General features: G+C 35.3%; 1 protein-coding gene across 3 annotated transcripts in view; it reads right to left on the minus strand.

Annotated features, from left to right (window-relative positions):
* Positions 1-981: 981 nt before the first annotated feature.
* LOC131072079 (uncharacterized) overlaps positions 982-20,137 on the minus strand; it is a 358,141-nt gene continuing 338,985 nt past the window's right edge. For 2 of the 3 annotated variants that reach the window (XM_058008113.2, XM_058008112.2), the window contains exons 26-29: positions 2,749-2,829; positions 1,490-1,552; positions 1,327-1,422; positions 982-1,191 (exon numbers count right to left, since the gene is read on the minus strand). In XM_058008113.2, the coding sequence (XP_057864096.2) occupies positions 1,084-1,191; positions 1,327-1,422; positions 1,490-1,552; positions 2,749-2,829 (348 nt within the window). In that variant the 3' untranslated portion in view covers positions 982-1,083. The other variant, XM_058008114.2, reaches the window with a different exon arrangement.

The raw sequence follows: 20,137 nt of genomic DNA on the forward strand, positions 1-20,137 counted from the left end.
GCAGAAAGATGCACATCAAACAAAAGGATTAAGGAAGAACTGTGTTCAAAGACTAAGGATAGATCTGAACATTCCAGATTTTTGGACTGACTTTGCTATTCTAGTTTAATAGAAAATCATTCAGTGACTTGGGTAGATACTTTATCAAATCAAATATTGTTAATATAACTTATTCGGTAAAATACAATGTTCTTTCTCGTCTTCCAGACTCTGAATACTCTGGGGTAAAGGCCATTAATATGAATACTCTTTCATAACTTCGCTGTTTATTCTTCCATTAAGTGTCGTGTATTTCTGGTCATTTTGGACTTCCTGCTGTGATGTTTTATCTAAAAACATTTACCTTCCATTTCATTTTACCTTTGTTGGTTCTAAATGACATTGTTGCCAAATGGCTTAGGTACCGGAGGAGAAATTTTGAAGTGTTTCTTTCACAACAATATTTTACACAAAATTTCACTAGAGTTTAGGTGAATATCTAAAAGAAGCTTTTAAATGGATCTTAAATTAAAATTTTGGGCTCTACCAAAATAAAATAAAATCTGTGAAATCACCTGTGAGGATTCCTCCTTTGTTTTGAAAGTGAGAGTAGTCATCCATGAACTCTAAAGTGATGCCTAATTTGGCAGGAATAAAGACATATGAGCATGTGTTTGTAACGCACAAAGGCATTTTTTTTCCTATTTCAATCATTTTGCTAACTTTTCTCAACGACGATGAAACAACAGCGACCAATCGTTAAGTGGATGTTTGATTAGACACAATGTTTTGGCTATGCTCTTTCTTGAATCCTGTGTGAATCCTTGATTTATATTTGAATTTTGATTTCAAGTGTTAGTGAAACTAGTAATATATTTAGAAAATAGATGTTAACTACCTCTAAGAGTGTTATTTTCTGTAAGTTCCATCTTGAGGCTTAATTGTTTGTAGACTTATTTAATTATAAAAATGTTATAAAAACATTGCACATAGAAGAGAGCCTTGACTGAAAATAAATAGATTGGAATATTTTGATTACTTTCATATGCTTGTTCATAACCATGCCTATACAAGTCTAATAAAACCTAATGCCAAAACTGCTTTCTATATAGGATTGCCGAACATAAGTGGCGGTAAGCATGAATCAAGAAAATCATGAGAAATTTTCATGTATTTGCAAAAATAGAGCAGCCAGAAAACAGCTTTAGAAACCTGAAAATAAAAGGGGCACAGAAGAAGTCAATTTCATATTTATTTTTAGAATAAGCATAAATCAATCTACTTAATTCATTTGTATTAAAGTCCTATTAGATAGAACACTGATAAAGTTACAGTTTTACTACAGACCTCTGATGTTACATCTGTTCCATTTTTCACAAGAAGAGTGAAACTGGATGAGGCTGTCGTGCTCTCAATTTTTGTTCGCACGTACTGGCTCATATACTGCAAGGATGAATATTTAGTTAATGTGTTTGAAGTAGAAAGGAATCTTCCAAAATCAAATGCATACCTGTACGTAAAGAGTTGTTTGTGAAGGATGAAACTGCTTTAGAAATGTACCAAAGCCTATAACCTGAGTCAACATAAGGAGTCATTAGCCTATGCGACAAAAAGATGCTGAACGTAATGACAATAATTAGTAGCTACAATGTGATTCTTTTCAATAGTACCTAATACTCTCTCCAGTGAGGGACATTTCAAAATATAATAGCAATTAAAAATAAACGCATCACACATACCATATATTAGATGCTTTGTACTCTTTAGTTTCTGTTTTGTACGGGATAAAAGAGAGCATATTTTCTTGAGCCATCTTTACGTACATGGTATACTTGATTTAATCTTCCATATTTGAGACATAGTGGAGTTGGTGGACAAACATGCAAACCTGATGACGAAGTCCATCCAAATTGACTTTGATATTGGAAAACATGTAAATGGTCAACATGAAGCATAGATGACAACAATTTATAAACTGGTGAGGATTTGATAATTGTGTGAAGCCATATATAAACTATTTCAACTCCCAATGACAGTCAAGTAGCATTGAACACATGGACTTTTACCGAATGGAATGCTTTGCAATGGTCAGATTCTTTTAGTTTAATTATTCGTTGCATACCCCTTTGAAGCAATGGGCAATGGGTTGCTATCTTTGTTTGTGTACAGGGTAGAAGGTGAATAGGCAGATCACTTGTCTCTCTATGGAAAAATGATCCTAGCATACATTTAAAATATTAAAACATATTGAAATTGAGCAACTTACGCATTGCTGTAAACTATTTTGAACAGAAGCCCAAGATCTGTTGTATATGTGGGAGGATTGCATCTTGAATCCATCATTTTTTAAACAAGGCATAATTTTCATGTATTATGATGAAGTCCGCATGTTGAAACTACTAATGGTAAACCTAGAGAATGACACGATAAACATGGCATAACCTAAATGGACCTAGGAAGAACCTACAATCGTCATGTAGCATTAAAGGCTCCTCAACATAAAGGAAACCTTCATCCTTCCAACATTAACCATAAACATTGGCATTTAACTACTGATATTCATATACCAATATCTGATTTCCTTGCTGAGAGAAATGCATAATTGCCATTACTAAGGAAGCCACAAGTTATGGTGAATCTTATGTATAACTAAAGGAAGTAGAAAAACATATAATTATTCATTAGAGAAAGGAACACTAGTGGAAAAAAATATTCTTTTAACATTGTATGTTTCAAAGAAAAGAGACTTCTTGTTTCAAAAATTCTTACTAGAGGAGAGAAATCCAGCACACTTTTCTTCATCCGGCTAGCCAGTGTACCCAAATGTGTATCCAATACATATCGCGACAACTGCACACAATTATGATTCAATCCATCAATGCCAATGACCCCATGTAATAACCAATTTCAGTATATTGTAGAAATTGTCTTTGTTATATTGATATTTGGATAAATATAGTTAAAACTTAATCTACACCATGATAACTAGAGAATTGACAACATTGAAAAAGAGTAACAAAAACCAGTATGTATCAATTTATCCACTTCAATTCACTAAGTTATTTTTGCAAAAGCTATAAAAGCCTTTTCCAAATGAAGATTCCATTTAGACCTTGGACCAAGAGATGTTATATACTTCATAAACATAGATTCAGTAGGAAAAAATGTCTTTATGTTTGTTTTGTTACATTTTGAAGTAATATTAACCTCTTTGACATTAAACAAAAAGGAAAACAACAAGAGTTCAAGATAGATATCATTTTTGAAAATGTAAAAATTATAACTGATTGTATTTGTCGGTGTAAATTACGTCTCCTATTTACACTTTAATTAAGTTGACTTAGGATAATGCATATCATAGTAGTTTGCATATGAGACACTTAGGGAATTGCACATCTAGGGAAGATGGTTGTAGGAGAAATTCCATCTTTTGTGGTGTTATCTTGTTATCACATTCCACCTTCGGTAGGTGATCCACCCTTAGTGGAATATTCTATTATTTCCCTTACCTACCCCTACCTACCCTTACATCTCATTGGGCCACATGTCATGATTGTGTGCTTCTCTAATTCCCTTTTGCCTTGCCTTTATAAGTAGACTCATATACATTGTATGTAATCCTGTTGGGCATTTTGCATCTTGATAAGAATACAGTTTATTCTTGTCTATTTTGTTCTCTCTTGCTTTTGTGCTATTCATTGGCCTTTAGATCTTGGGTTGCTATAGGCAAATTCTCACATGATATTATAGCATATAGGGTGCCATGGATAGTCATTTAAGAGAAATTTCATGCAATTTGGGTTTTTTTTTAATTTTGGAGCTTCCTATTGCAGGTTAATATTGGAGTTTGTTGGGTCAGATCTGAGGTTACCATTGGATTGAGGAAGTTCAAGAAAGTCAAAATCACCTTTTGTTTCGTCCAAATTCGACACCGAAGGCCAAATCTAGAGCCATTCAAAGGTGGAGGGTGGTTACTTGTCCTAAGAGTGATCTGCAATTTTGGAGCATTTTTGACAAAATTCGTCACCGCCATCATGCTCAAAAGGACCCAAAACCCCAAGATCGCCTATTCATTCGTCAAAATCCAAACAATTGACTTGAAGGTGAGAAAAATTTCACCTCCCCTTGCTGGTTGGTAGTACGATCGTTGTTGCAAATTGGTACGGATTTATTTTATTTTATCCCCTTTACTTTTTATTAAATTGCAATTAAAAAAAAAAATTAAAATAAAATCGAAAAAAAATGATTTTTACAGGGGTAATTTTTATTGGGCATTTGATTTTTTATTTGAATTTTTTTAAAGTTTTTTTTGTGGTACCGCAGGTATTGTGGCTTGTAGTGTGCCTACGAATACTGTAGTGACTGCGGCCTGTAGTGTGCCTGCAGGTACCGTAGTGATTGCGGCCTGTAGTGTACATGTAGGTACACAGTGATTAGAGCCCGTAGGGTGGGTCAACAAATTTTTGACATTTTAATATTTTTTTAATTAAGTTTTTTAAAAATAAAAACTTTTTTGTTAATAAAAATTTTAATAAAAGTTTTTAAATTAATTTTTATTAAGTTTTTTTAAATTAAACTTTATTAATTTATTTTAACTAAGTTTTTAAATAATAAAAAAAGTATTTTTCTTTATTGATTTTTTAATGAAGTTTTTTAATAAAAAATGTATGTGTTTTTTTCTTTATTTATTTGATAAAGTTTTTTTCAAAAATAAAAAAAAAATCAATTTTTCTTTATTTTTTAGTAAAGTTTTTTCATCATATTTTTTTCAATGTTTTTATTAAGCTTTTTAATAAGTTTTTAAAAACAAAATTTTCACATAAATAAGAAAAATTGGGAAGAATTTTTTCTTGTCCACCTATTGCAATGTTCTCCAATCGACAACCAAGGGGGGGGCAAGTGGGTTGATCAGTTTGATCCTACATTTTTTCTTGGTGACATGCCAATTGGAGGCATCTTCATCTGTAGTTTTCTACAAGGCATCTTTTTGATAGCATCATCTTCATGTTTCCACATTTGCATCATGTTGTATTCTCTTGCATGAGCTATGTTGTACACGCACTAATATAAAGTGCCATTCTTCTTTGTACCTTGTCATTGATGACATATTTGATGTAATCCTTTTATGCTTCGTAGATTAGGAAATATCTTGTGAGACTTGGTGCATGGCTTCAGGTGAGACTTACATTGTACAATTTGTGCATGGCTCCAGTGAGACTTAGATTGTACCAATCTACCATTGATGAGTATCCATTCGATGCTCAAGTAGGTGTCTCCATGCTTGATCTTCATCATGTTGCAGTGAGTGATTCATCAGTCATTCTTCATCAACATTGGTACTTGGTTTTGTCACACTTCGACATTCTTAGTGCAACATTGGCTTTATTTCTTCCTAATGGGGAGGAATTTTGGTCAACATCATTGGACCATCTTTGCAAGAGCTTCTGCATTGAGGGGGGGCTCCATGGTCTTTCCTCTTCTCTCTTATGGGGGGGACTTTTTCCTCACATGAGATTTTGTTCTTTTCATTGAGAGCATTGTGTGTATTCATCTCTCTTTTGGGGTGGAGTTTTTTCTCACTAGGTTTTTCTCTCTTTCTCCGTTTGTGAGAGATTGCATTGCATTTGTTCATGGGTACCTAACATGGTTTAGTAGCCGGGACCCATCTTGCATTGTTAGCTTGAGTCTACATTCCCCTAAGTTGCACTTAAGTGGGGGTGTTGGTGTCAATTATGTCTCATAATTACACTTTATTTAAGTTGACTTAAGATAATGCATATCATAGTAGTTTGCATATGAGACACTTAGGGAATTGCACATCTAGGGAAGATGGTTGTAGGATAAATTTCACCTTTTGTGGTGTTATCTTGTTATCGCATTCCACCTTCAGTCGGTGATCCACCTTTAGTGGAATATTCTATTATTTCTCCTACCTACCCTTGCATCTCATTGGGCCACATGTCATGATTGTGTGCTCTCTCTAATTCCCTTTTGCCTTGCCTTTATAAGCAAGTGTAATACCCCCTGTTGATTTGAACCTTGGCTTGTAGAAATTGACCTTAGGGAATATTGTAAAACACTTTGTATGCAAACTAATAAAACTGATTTCCAATGAAATAGACTTGTGAACAACTATGTAATATCATTCAAATTGCTTATTACTCAACATGGCATTTTATCAAACACTTGGCAAACATACTACAATATATGGAAAATCTGAAACTCCTCATTTGCTGATAAAAGACTGATTTTGCAATGTAAATGTGAACATACAATTGCCTTATAGGCTGCGACAAATATTCAAACTTGTATTCAACAACTACAATGCATAGTTATGAAAATATGATGGAAGAAACCTGGAATTGGGTGCTATGGTGATCTGCAGATGAAATGACAGCCTCCCAAACTTCTAACCAGCAAGATGAATACCCAAGCAACAATACATCAGCTGTTGCTAAACCTCAAAAGTATGCAATAATAAATCAGCTATGGCATATGTGCAATAATACATCAGCTATTGCACAACCAAACCCTTACAATGAACAAACTAAACTTGCTGCAAACATTGTTCACGCACTGTAGCAGCACTGTTCATGACATTGTAGCAATTTCACTATTCACTACTGTAGCAAAAACACTATTCATGACATTGTAGCAAAAACACTATTCATGACATTGTAGCAAAATCACTATTCACTGCACTGTAGTGAACTCATAAATCTACCCTTCTCTATTATAAAATCCAATAAGCTCAATGTGTTTCCTAAGATGAAAACACCATTAATCCTCCTGACCATGTCTTCCAACAGCGAAGAGAATGCTAGCAAAGAGGGATTTCGTCCTCCGAGCCCGATAATCAAATTTCTAGGAAATTCAGTAGCATAACATTAATCTCCATCCCAGCATGTTAAATGGAAGCTCTTCTATCTCTTTTATAGTGTTCTCACAAGAACCTATTCCTTCGTTTTGTCAATGTGGGATAAAACATAACTCCTTTTATGTAACTTATGTCTCCCATGTATTATAAAATAAAGGAGACTCTTATTTAAATATTTCACACAAACTATAGTCTATGCATTAATTATGTTAAATATTTAATTTGAACTTTATACAATAGCTTTATTAATGCACAATAATCATATCAATGATAAATAAATCTTCTTGTCGATATTAAACAATTACCATCGACATGTCACTGCCACTGGATGTCCAACCAAGTCCAAAATGACTTACTATAAATAGTAAGTATGCCCAAAACTGCCACAAAACCCCTCAGAAAGAGTTGCAACTGAAACTGTCTAGGCCAAATGGCCTCTAAGTCCCTTTAATATCCTGGTTAGCCTATGGGACCATGGGGAAATAGGCCAACGACAACATCATGCTATGAATACTAGAAAGGGGACATTACAACAAGCTCACATACATTGTATGAAATCCAGATGGGCATTTTGCATTTTGATAAGAATATAGTTTGTTCTTGTCTATTTTGTTCTCTCTTGCTTTTGTGCTATTCATTGGCCTCTAGATCTTGGGTTGCTATAGGCAAATTCTCATAGTATTTGACTTTGAAAAATTAAGGAAAAGGGACACTTTCGATTTATAAAAGTGAAAAAATTCATTTTAGAAAAGTCAAAGAAAACATAGAATACGTTTTAATTTTGAAAAATATAAGATCTGATTTTAGAAAAGTTAAAGAGAAGATAGAATCAAATTTGATTTTGAAAACTATTAGTAATTCGTTCAGTTGCTACATGTTAAAACAAACGATGTTTGTTGTTAGAAAAAGAAATGTTGCAAACAAAACATAAATTAAACTTTATAAACTCATAAAACTTGTATTTTATCCTCCAAACCCCCAACGTGGAGGAAAATTAGATTCTATGGCAAGGGAAATGGCCTTGCTACCCTTCTTTAGAGACTTGGGAAGATAATTATAAGTGGGACTTCATCTTTCTAGCCTTTATTTCTGCTTATCTCCTCTTATAAACAGCTTAACTCTCTACAATATTTCTCCTATCCTCCAATTTCAAAAAACATGCTTTAAACTCAAGTTATAGTTCCCTTTTATTGATATATGTGAAAAAAAGGTTCTCCTAGGCCTCAGAAATGTTGGAATTGTTGTCATTGGTGTTGAAGGTAAAAAGACAAATGTTTGTCATTGATGTCAAAGGTAAGGAGGCAAGGATATTGACATTGATGTCTAAGTTTAAGGAGAGATTGTTAATGTCAAATAAAGTTTAGACAAGGTCAACATTTCCTGACAGTGGTGTCTCCATTCAAGCATTGTTTGGAAGGATAAAAACAATGCTATGACAGTGATCATGCACATAAACATGGATAGCATGGATAGCAATGCATAAAGATAATGATGCATAGTGATAGACCAAACAAACATCCCTGGAAGGCATCGGGTCTGCCAGTGCCTATTATGAATATGATTCTTCATTATGATAAATCTAAAGCAGATTGGTAAACTAATGTTGCACATTACAATTGTGAATGTATTTGGCATAGTGTAACTGTGGGCAAGACAATTTGTTGTAAAAATATGGGAAGGTGGATACGTCTATGACTTGAAGAAGAGCAGGAATGACAACATAATTACTTGAAGCGAGATGAAGCAAGAAGTGGATGTTCATAAGTTTGATTTCAAGTGTAAGACATTAATTCTATTAGAAGGAGAATTAAGAGAACAGTGATTTACTATAGCCGAGTTCTTACAATATTGTCGACTTCCTTTATAGCAGGGACTTTACCAAGACAGCCAGTGATCAGCGATAACAAGTCTTTATATTGCCAACTTCATATAGTGGCAATCTAATATGAACAGCGATTTAGTAAGGCAGTGATTGTAATTGATATTGCAGTCATCATAAGACAGTAATATAAGTAAAGGAGCAGCGATAAGGGGTATGATATGTGCAGTGATTTTAAAACAAGCAATGTAATATTCTGGTCGATGTTCAAGTTGCAAATTGAGATACATGATTAAGCCAATATTAAGGTGACTGTTATCCCAATTTCAGCTGGGATAGCTCCCACGATTTTTGTCCAAATTGTGGCCCATAAACTCTAAGCTCTTTTTGATTCAGAGCAATTAATTCATCTTTGGTATCAAATTTTAAGTTAGTTTTATTTTTGGTCATTTAGGTGTATTGTCAGACCCTAAACCTGACTTTGCACTTAGTTTGTCATTTGAGTGCAAATCAGGTTTGTGAACCTGAAATGCACATTTGAGTGCACATCGGGTCGATTTGCATCTCATTTATTACCCATGACTTGAGCATTTATGTTTCCAAGTTTGAGTTTTGTTAGGTCTCTTTTTCCCCCTTTGAATCCTTCTTTTAAGCATTTTTCGATTTTCTTTTACCGTTGTCATCCGAATTAGGAGGCCAAGCTCACCAATTTTCTCCATTTTCATCCATCTTCAAATCGTTCTTCTAGGTATGTTTTCTTTCCTTTTCATTTTTGCTTTGGTTTTTGTTTAATGTTTTTATTTTTTCCCCAAGTTTGGGCCTGTGGCTGCAAACTTTCCTCCTCTTTTTGCACCCTGCAAATTATCTTAGTGATAGTGTGAGCCGAGTTCATGGTCCCGAATCACATAATAGTGCTTTGCATTATCAAATGGTTCGGGTCCATGAACCCAAACCATACTTTATCGTTATTGTTTCATTATCCTTCATGATTGCTGGTATGTCGTGTAGCTAGGGTTTATCGGCCCGCTCTACACGACATGACACTATTGTCATGTAGAATGGGATGATAGATCCTATCCACACCGTTGTTTTTCTTTGCCATGCTAAGGTGTCGTTTGGGCCAATAGACCCGGGCTGCATTGTTGTTTGGTGTGGTCGGGTTCATTGACCCAAACTACATCGAAAGTCTCACCATTGTTTTTTGGTGTCAATGATGTCCATAGACCCAAACGACACCATTGTCTGTGTTCATTGGTGTACCCGAACTACATAACAATGCAAGTTTTTACCAAGTTTGAATCAAACCAAATAAAGTGTGGTTCGGGTCCATAGATCCGAACTGCACCCAATCACCTCTTTTCATGTGTAGTTCGGGCCTATGGACCCGAACTAGATGAACCGTGTTTTACACTGTCTTTGCAAAAATGCAAGTCGGGTCTATAGGCTTGATTTGCATGATTCATATACCCTTTAGTTTTAGGTGTAAATCGGGTCTCTAGACTTGATTTCCATTTAAACAATGAGTGCCCTTAGTATGTCAATGTGCAAATCGGGTCTTTACACCCAATTTCCACCCAATACTTAGAAGTTTTTCTAAGTATAAAAATTGTACCAATGTTAAAGATCTATTAGTTTTGAAGGTGTTTTTCACGATGATGCTTTCATCTAATTATGGAGGACCTTTTTGAACTCTGATGCAATTCAAGCTATCTACAGATGTAAGGGCCATCTCTAGGAAAGAAGACAATGAAGTTCAAGAAGCAGGATCCCTATCCAGTCTTTCCACCATTTGCAGTGGCATCAAACATCACAAACATCAAGGACACCCAAATAGGCCACATAGATATTGATGAGTTTCTGAGGCGAGTTGAGAATCCTCCACACTACTATTAATGGAACCCACCATTAGTAGTAGTATTCAAATGGTTGCGGTTTTTCCTATGTCAGCTCAGAATCTAGAGTTCATGCTTGCAGTGGCTAATCAATTTGATCCTGTAAGTTAAAGTGTGAAAGATGTAGATGGCAAGAAGGTGACCATGTTGAATGAGGATTTTTTTGATTCTTAGTTAAGTGTCCAAGCATAGGGCAATATGCAGATATAGACATAAAGTTTGTGAGGCCTATTATGAGAAACATTTAGAGAAGTGCAGAAGAAACATTAATGATAATTAGTTGAAGACTCCTAGGCCTACAATTGTTAGATGGCCCAAGACCTTCCCTCGAAGTAATTTCAAGGAGGAAGTGAATGACTTGATTATTCTTCTCAGTAGAGTAAAAGGGTTTCCTACTTCCAATACTTATTATGAATGGATGTATCAATACATTCACATCATTAGAGAAAACAACAAGAAGATATTTCGAGGTAAACAAATCAGTGACACCTTGTGCGAGCAGCTCACTAAGGTACTGTTGACGCAAAAGTGTGCACCCCTGATGAACTCTCAAGTTCATCCACGCTAGAAAAAGAAGCAGCTAGCTCTGCAAGGGTTGGCATAAAAAATGCCAACAAGTACCTACCACTTTGAAGTTCTATATGACTTCCTACTTGGTGTATGCTACTGCCGCTATGAGGAATTTCACAGGTTTATATTTAGAAGGAGATAGAAGACAAATCCCAGTTTGGAAACACTATTCCCAATTAAACTCTTTAAGTTTATATCATTTTAGAAGAGTTAATGATGCCTTCTTTGGATCCTATATGTGCATGTTTGACAAGGGTCTTGAGAAGAATAAAGTTTCTGATGAAGCTTGGGAGGTCGTCAATCAATATGGATGTATGTTCTTGCAGTTTCCTACCTTCACCTATCTAAGGATAGGATGTTATGAAGATCAGCTTTTCATGCTCCCAAGGTATCCATATGACAAGATTGTCCTAATGGAGTTGGCAAGGCAAATGGTAGTGGTACATGAGAAACAATCACGTTCTCATAAAACAGGTTTTAAATTTTCATTGTCTATTGGAAGGTACTCTATCAGTTCAGTTTTCAAAGCAAGAGCTATGGAAGATGAAATGAGAAGAGTGACAATGAAACAATTCAAGTCTAGGAATGATTTTGACTACATAGGTATGAATAACAAGTTGAAAAAGAGATATACACATGTTCACAAAATTGAGGATATCTGGGCAGATTGCAGGATTGAGGAAGATATCAGGAGACTTGATTTCTGCCGCCTCACTAAAGACCAAATAGTTAATCTCAACTTGACAGATGTTCTTGATGATTTGGTTGATGACGGTAATAACCTAGATTTTGTTTACAAAAGTAGGAAGATTGCCCATACTCCTCTCCCTTACATCCAATGGTCTCAAAAGGAAGTAGTTTCCATAAGAGCTAGATTTCAAAGGACTCTTGTGAATACAAATGTTTGGTTGACACAAAAAGGAATCCAGTTGAAACCATTTAACACTAGATTAGAGGATGATACTGCTGGACTTGTTGGAAAGAGATCAGAACTAAGAACAAAGAACAGGCAAGATCCCGTTGCTTCACCCAAAGCTCCCAAATACAAGTTCAATGTAGGAACGAGTAAAGGGAAGGAACATGAAAAAATTTCTACTTTAGGTGCTCAACAGGAGAAAGAACAAGAACCAGAAGAAGGGAAGTGTGAGGATGAGCCGAATGATTTGGATCAAATAGAAGAAGAACAACAACATCATGAAGAGCAAGAAGAAGAAGAATTTGATGAAGAAGGTCTATCAGAGATCCCCAAGAGAATCGAACCTGGAGACATAGAGGGGCATGTTTCCCAAGTATCAAGTCTTGTTTCAATGGCAACATCTTCATAGGTTCATGTTTTTGAATCAATACCATTTGGATTCACTATTTCATATATGTCAGATTTTCCTAGTGTGACCATTCCTATTGTTTCTTCTTATGCTACAAATGAAGTTGTTTTGAGTACCCCTTGGGATAACATTGAGAATGTGTTCTCTACTTTTCCAAATTAATCTGAAGTATCCACAACCATATTTGAGGATTTTGATAAGTTCATGTCAGATATGGGGACCTTACCCAATATGTTAACTATGGAAAACCCATCTTCTGTTATGACTTCCACTCCTCCAGTTGTAACCACTATCATTCAAGATCAAGGAACTTCTTCCCAAGCATTGGTTATAGGTACTGATGATGACTCCATCCTACCACCATGGTTTCTTTCTAACACTCCCAAGAGGAAAAAGAAAGATATTTCAATTGATGATTTTGATTTAGGTCAATTGGTGTTTGTCAAACCAAAGTCCGTAAAGAAAGCCAAAACCATTTCAAGGGTTAAGGTAGATAGTGCTAAGAACAAGTATGTAGAAGTAGTAGAGCCTCCTAACAAAAATATAAGTGAAGTCCAAGTAGAGGACTATGTAATAAGAAGGGTTGAGCTTGAGAAACAAACCCTATAAGGTACAGTGGAAGATGCTTAGTCAGCTTTTGATGCTCTTGTAGCAAGATACAATGAAGAGAAGGTCAAGAAAGATAAAATTAAGGCACAAGTGGAGCAACTCACCACTGTGTTAATTAAGATAGCAAATTCTTCAGAAGTTATCGAGCTAGTGACTTCATTAGTTGATGAACGAGTCATAAAACAAGCTGAGCGGGTTACCTCACGAGGAAGAGCAATAGGAGAATGGATGGACATAATGCTCAGTCAAGGAACACACCTTTTGAGTTCTGCTACCAAATTAATTAACAATGTGGAAAGTGATCAATCTGAATTAGATTCAACATTGAATGTCTTCTTGGAGGAAATGTCTACACATGAAAAGAATTTGATGCCTAGACAAAGTTCAAGGATTTCTCCCTACAGTTTTGGTTGACGATGTTGTGATTCCTTCCAAGAAAATCTATGTTTAGCACAAGGAATTGCTAAAGCATCGCATGGAAGTTCTAGAGTAGTTGATTGAAGACTTAGAAGAAGCAAAAAGCCTAGGTGAGAAGAAAGTGAAAAGAATCACTGCCAAGATTGATGAACTTCCTTGTGATTTACTTCATTAGGATCACAAGTTACTACCCCTAGATCCAACCATACAAGAGTTTAGCTTGCTAGTTTAGGCTAAGGTTGAGAGAGTAGATTTCACTCTCTCATCAGTTGACAAATTGATAGAAATCCAAGTGATCTTGGATAGTCTAGGATTGATTTTGAAGAAATCTAAAGAAAACTACTCCAGTTTGGCAGATTCAATCACATTAGCTCAAGTCATCTCATGCCATTCTGATGAACCAAAGGATTCAAGAGTACAAGCTGCCCTCCAAAAGTTTGAAGATTTCTTGAAGAAAAATGGAGATGATGCTCAGGATGGACATCCAGACACAATCATTTTTCATGCTTTCTAATTGTAGGTGCATTTTTGTAGTTGGCAATCGACACTTTAGGTGTTGTTTTATATATACAGTTTTACATATAGGATTGCACAAGTCCTAAGTCAAATAGAACTTTGCTTTTGACTTAGTCATAGTTAGTTGAGCTTTTGCTAATTTTGCTCATAGCCTCTCTCCTATATATATGAGGGAGCCCATTGTAAGTTTCATCTTTTATCTACATATGCAACTAGACTCTGCCGAAGTGACAACCAAAGTGAAACTTTGAGTTCATTTGTGATTTTGCCAATTCAATCAATAAAGACAACATTTTTGGCACTTAAACTTTGTGTTGAGTTCGTTGTGTTCTGTGATGAGTGTGTTCTTATGTCATTCTTGTTATGGTACTTGAATTGATTGGGTAAAAGCAGTTTGTAGAAATATTGTGAAAGAGTAGGATAAATTTGGTTGTGTAGACTTTATGCTACATTTCAAAATTGGTAGAATTGAACTTGTTGGAGGATATTACCATAAAGAAATTGAGCTTTATTTTGGTATTTCAAAGAAAATTTGTTTTGGGCTACAAAAGTTATTGGAAAAGGTTGATAAGATAATAGTGAGCTGAAGACTTTGAGCTTCAACATTATTTTCTCGTCTCGAGAAGCAACAAAAGACTTTGTGCTTTCATAGAAACTTTGCTTCTTTATTTGTAAATTTCATATATGTGCTCCTAGGTTATTTCTTACGAACTTAGAAGATTGTTTAAATCATTATTGCTTTAAATTGTAATATCCTTTCTGAAAAGAGAGAAAAGGATAAACATCTATTCTAAAGAAAGAGAATGAGATGGAGTAACACCCAAGCTTAGAATAGGATTAGTAAGTAGAATTTTGTTTTAAGAAAGTTAGAGTAATAAGCAAAGGGGGAGCTTTCCCTTATAAGTAGGAGAGATTCAATCTCACGTGCTGTGGCTGAAACAATCATTTTGTAAACCTCACAAGTTAACAAAATTTTCAACCAACAATGACAAGCAATTTAATATGGTGGCAGACTAAGCTAATAAGTTTATATTAATAAAACATTAATATGTGGTTAACTAATATAGAAAATAAACTTATGAGTAATGATTCATTTGGAAGTGGTGTGATTTGTAAGGAATGCAATTTGCTTCTTCAAAAAGAATATTTCAAGCAGTGCAATTTAGTAAGAGAAGAGATACGATTTTTGAAGTGAAGGGATGCATTAATATTTGAAGGGATTATGAAAAAAGGCAGCAATTAACAAATAAGAAGACATGTCTCTTCAATGAAGTATCTATTCAAAAGGGTATGACCCTTACATATATATAGAGATTGGAAATGGAGGAGAAATTTGTGTGTGTTGCAAAGACAATCAAGCATATACACCAATGGCCATTAATGAGAAGATAGATTGCAGATTTGATGAGAAGAGTATAAGAAGATAGATTGCAGATTTGATAAGAAGAGTATAAGAAGTATATAGCAAATTTACAAGAGTGAGATCATAGTCTTGGCAGATTTATGATCGATTTATAGCAGATTTGAGGAGGATACTATAGCATTTAAAGAAGAGAGCTATAGAAAAATTTGTGGAGAAAAAGATTATCCGTCATCCTTTGTAGAAGTAACATTGATAAGGTGGAAATTTGAATGAGGGGTTGGTGCCTCTAGTAGGTTAAGCCTACAAAATTCGTAAGTGATTATTATATAAGCAAGTAATTTGCCGTGGTTTTCTGCCGTAAGGGTTTCCACATAAATATTGTGTTATTGTGTTCTTCTCATATGCATGATTATTGAAATTGAGTAAATGATGCTATTTTGATTGATAAAGTTTAAATTGATAAAAGTCATTGTTATACTGATTCACCTCCTCCCCCCCTCTTAGGATAACTGTATGCTCATCAAGAAGAGTTCTCATGCACAGAAGAAGTTGAAATCATAACCATTCAATTCAAATTCTAGATTTAAAGTGCTCACTGTCAATGAACACTACTGCAGTCACAGTCCCAACTATGTTGCCACTATAATTTCTGAAAGTCTTTCTACCTGAACTCACTTTACTATTTAAGTTTTTTCTTCTCATGTATTTTTCAGATCCAAAATGGATCACACCTCCCTTCTTAGGAGACTTTTCGTTCCTCAAATGCTTAATGAGACAGTATGTGGAGGAAGAATTCTTCCACTCTTCTTTAAAATAATACTTTACTTGACTCACCTCATTATCTTTGAGTCCTATTCTTCACTATTAGGTTTCCCTTGTTCTTCTCTAGCATCACTTTCTCTATGAATATGGCTCTTACTTCCACATCCAAGTCTTTTAAGGAGAGTAATACTTCTTGTTTATCAAGCATGGAGAGCTCATTTAGCTACAAGCACTCACAATTAACAATTGAGTGCATGTTCATAAAAGTAGTGAGATAAAGTTTGAATTGCATTTTCATCTATGGCCTCCAAAATTGTAAAGGTCCATATCTTAATTGTTTTTGTTCTTTTTTTTTTCACTTCTCCCTAAAGCCTTCATTGCCCAAGTAAAGCCAAACTCTATCCCTTAAGTTTGGATTTCCCCCACAGCCTTTCCTTGCCCAAGGAAAGCCAAACTCTACCATGTGCTTTCTTTATACAATTCTTGTGTTCTTTCCAATTGTTGCTTGACTTTGAGTTGGATTCGTACAATCTTCTCAACAAATTTTGTTGCCTTAGTCACCTCATTATTTTGCCCAACTTGTTCATCTTGCTTATCAAAAACTACATCAAGTGGACCAGAAAACAAATATCCTAGCGTACCTCAAATGGTGACCTATTAGTAGAAGACATGATGCCCTAATATGAGCATCGTTTGCAAACTCACCGAGTCTAATGTCCCTACCTGTAAATTTTGTAAATATGCAATTTTCTTGTTTTTTTTAATTAGAACAAACTAAATGTAATGTCCCACCTTGATGTGGGGCACTACAGTGGTACCAAAGCATTATTTCATGATATTGCAAAAAGGTTGTTAAGTTAAATTAATATTAAACTTAAATAGTGGACATCAAATGTGAACTTTATGATACAAGTCACCTGATATCTTTGAGAGAGACTATGGATGCCTTAGGAGAGGGAAAGCGGAGTTCACAACATTTTTAGGGTATTTGTAATATTGCAAATTATATTTAAAGGTGACTCTAAAAGCTAGATTTATAAAGTTATGAAAATGAATTTATAATAAAGTCACTTTCCTTGGACACCACTCCAAGTGGAGTTGTAAATAATAAAAAAATAGTGACTTAAAGTGAGCACCCTTTTGAGGAGAGAGAAAAGATAATAAAAGACATTAGAAATTAAATAAAACTCTAATTAAAATCATAAAGTGGCACTTGGGAAAGAAACCCTAATTAGGGTTTTGGAGTTTGATAAAAAGGCAACTTGGAAATCATTTTGCCATGTTATGTTGGCTATTATTTCACTCTTGCCTCCTGAGAGGAGCTTGGCTAAACCCTAAGTTTTGGAGCAGCTTGTGTGGATGAAACCCTTCACAAGTCATACACCTGCAGTTGTGGAAGAAACCCTTCACAAGTCATACACCTGCAGTTGTGGAAGATCATCTCAAGGTGTGTAGGGAGATTCTACTTCAGGGATCTCATTGGTACAACAAAGAAAATCAGTTTTGAAGAAGTATTTGCTGGTTATAGTTGAGTGAGGTGCCTGCTTGCTAGGCTGACCCCTTCTTGGGCATGTTTGGAGCTTGAAAAAGACACTTCTACTGCTGTTCAATATGGTTTATACGAGTTTCTTCATTGCCAATGTGTGGAGCAGATTCTAAGTAGTTTTTGAGGGTTGCAAGATCACCATTAGTAACATAATCAGTTTCAGCCAGGTCGTACCAGCTCCATAGAAAAGTGGAGATTTCTAGGCCCAGTCGCCTAGTTTTTGACTACTCTTTTGTATTTCTTGAGATGAAAAGGGCAGTTTGGGAAGAGCTACGAGTAATTTTCTGAGTGACCAAAGTGGCTGCCAACTTAGTATTTCTGAGTATCCTATGTGGCTGCTAGCTTGGTGAAATCAAACCTACAAGATAGCTGTTTGGAGCCTTCCTTCATCAAGTTTCAAAGAACTTTTTCTAGAGGATATTGTGCTGTTGCATCCATATCTGATATTAGACAGTTAGTCCTAGGCAAGCAGCCATTAAAGTCATTGTAACAGCTCCTATATGTTATTTTGTGATCATAATTTGTACCTAAACCAAGGAGCTACTATACAAGTATGTCTTTTATATGTTATATGTTCAAATCATTAAGTTCATAAGGTTTACCATTGCCTATTGCAGTCTGATTTTCATATCAGACCTGAACTATTTTGTAATCAGACTCATTTCAGTGGTAAATAAAGTTCACTTGAAGTTGGGTTATCACTATTATTGTTGGCAAAGAAGTGGTATATGTTTATTGTATGATGGTTTTGTAATATCCCCACAATTTTGTTTTTGAAATTTAGCAATTTACAACACAACAAGGACCAGTTAGGATTAGCAATGAAAATATAATAATTCAGAAAACTGCAACCCTTCCACTTTCTGATCACCAAGTTCCCAATCTGGGAAGGTGAGAGCATAGAGTGTTGAGGGGATCGTTAGTTGCAAAATACTGCAAATTATTACAATACTTGGGCGGCAAGTCAGCCCCTTCCGCTTATACAGCGGGTGATGGAAAATCTGAAACTTCCTGGCAGTAAACCTGCCAGGAACAAACCAAACAACTAAAACAACAATCACTCTACCACTTATGCAGCGAGAGGACTAGGAATGAATTTAACAATCAACTCTACCGCTTATGCAGTGGGAGGACAGTATTACAAATTTCAGATGTAGGCGGCAAGACAACCTCATCCACTTATTCAGTGGGTCTCTTTTTTCCCCTTTTTACAATCTAGAAGTAGCTGTTAGTACTACTAACAACTTTACAAATAAGAGCATGAGATTCTTGAGAGAAAGAACAACACTGTCCCACTCTGCAAACTAAAACTAAGCATAACCAAAACCTATGGACAATCCACACCAAAACACACACCACACTATTGATTTTCTGAATCTGATATAAATGAACAACAGGCTGGAAATGCGGACCAGAAACACAAAATCTCACTAAAATACTCACAACTTCCTCAAATCCTAACCGAATGACATGAGACTAAAAGCATATGACTCCAAGGGAGGAGGACATCAAGCCTAGAACAACAAACTACAACAAAATGATCCCAAAACATTATGCATGCATCTCAAAGCACTCAGGCAAATGGTACATCCAACTAAGGGGGCGATTTGCTAAAATAAAATCCAAGACACCAATTTAAGCTCTATAAACTCACAAAATGAATTGCTTAAACCAAATAGAGAGATAGATGAAATACCCAGAATGAGGAGAATAGCATATTGAGACCAGCGACCAATAATCTACTTCAGCACACTTCGCGACCAGCAACATGAACACTTAAAAAACACTCCAAAACATCTGAAACTGATACATAAATCTGCAACATTGTTCTCCAATCCACTCCTCTAAATGAAGAGAGGTCACAAGCTCGACTAGTTGCTATATTGCAAGCAAGAAATCAAGCAGCAGCTAGGAGGTATGCATTCCCCGAAGCTTCATTCCAAATTTCAGCAGCACTTCATTATAATTTCTTCATGGATACCAAAATTAGAGCCCAAGGCTCTTATTTATAACTTTGGCTTGGCCAAATTCAAATTCAAATGCTCTCCAAATGTGTCCAAACCAAATGCCATTACATTACACCCACATTTGGCGTTACATTTCATTTCATTTTCCAAGCATATGGAGTCCAAGATGAAAGTCCCCTTCCTCTAGGCTTCAAGTTCGAACTTTTCCTTGGTCCACAATTTGCAACATAAAAAACATTATAACTTAATACACTTTTCATTCTTGGCCCTTGACTTACGAGAATTAAATAAATCTTTTGAATAAAATATGCTTTCCAGTTCCTAAGTCGACTATCATAATAATTAAATATTAAACTTTAGGATAAAGTATTAATATTTAATAAATCACTTCCAAATCAAATACTGATCAATGCCAAATTGAATCGTGAATTGAAATGCTGAAAACCATCAGACTGAATTGGGTTGGAGCTCTGCGCTGAACTGCTAAAAATAGCA

The sequence above is a fragment of the Cryptomeria japonica genome, chromosome 3, assembly GCF_030272615.1.
Source record: "Cryptomeria japonica chromosome 3, Sugi_1.0, whole genome shotgun sequence".
Taxonomy (NCBI): Eukaryota; Viridiplantae; Streptophyta; class Pinopsida; order Cupressales; family Cupressaceae; genus Cryptomeria; species Cryptomeria japonica.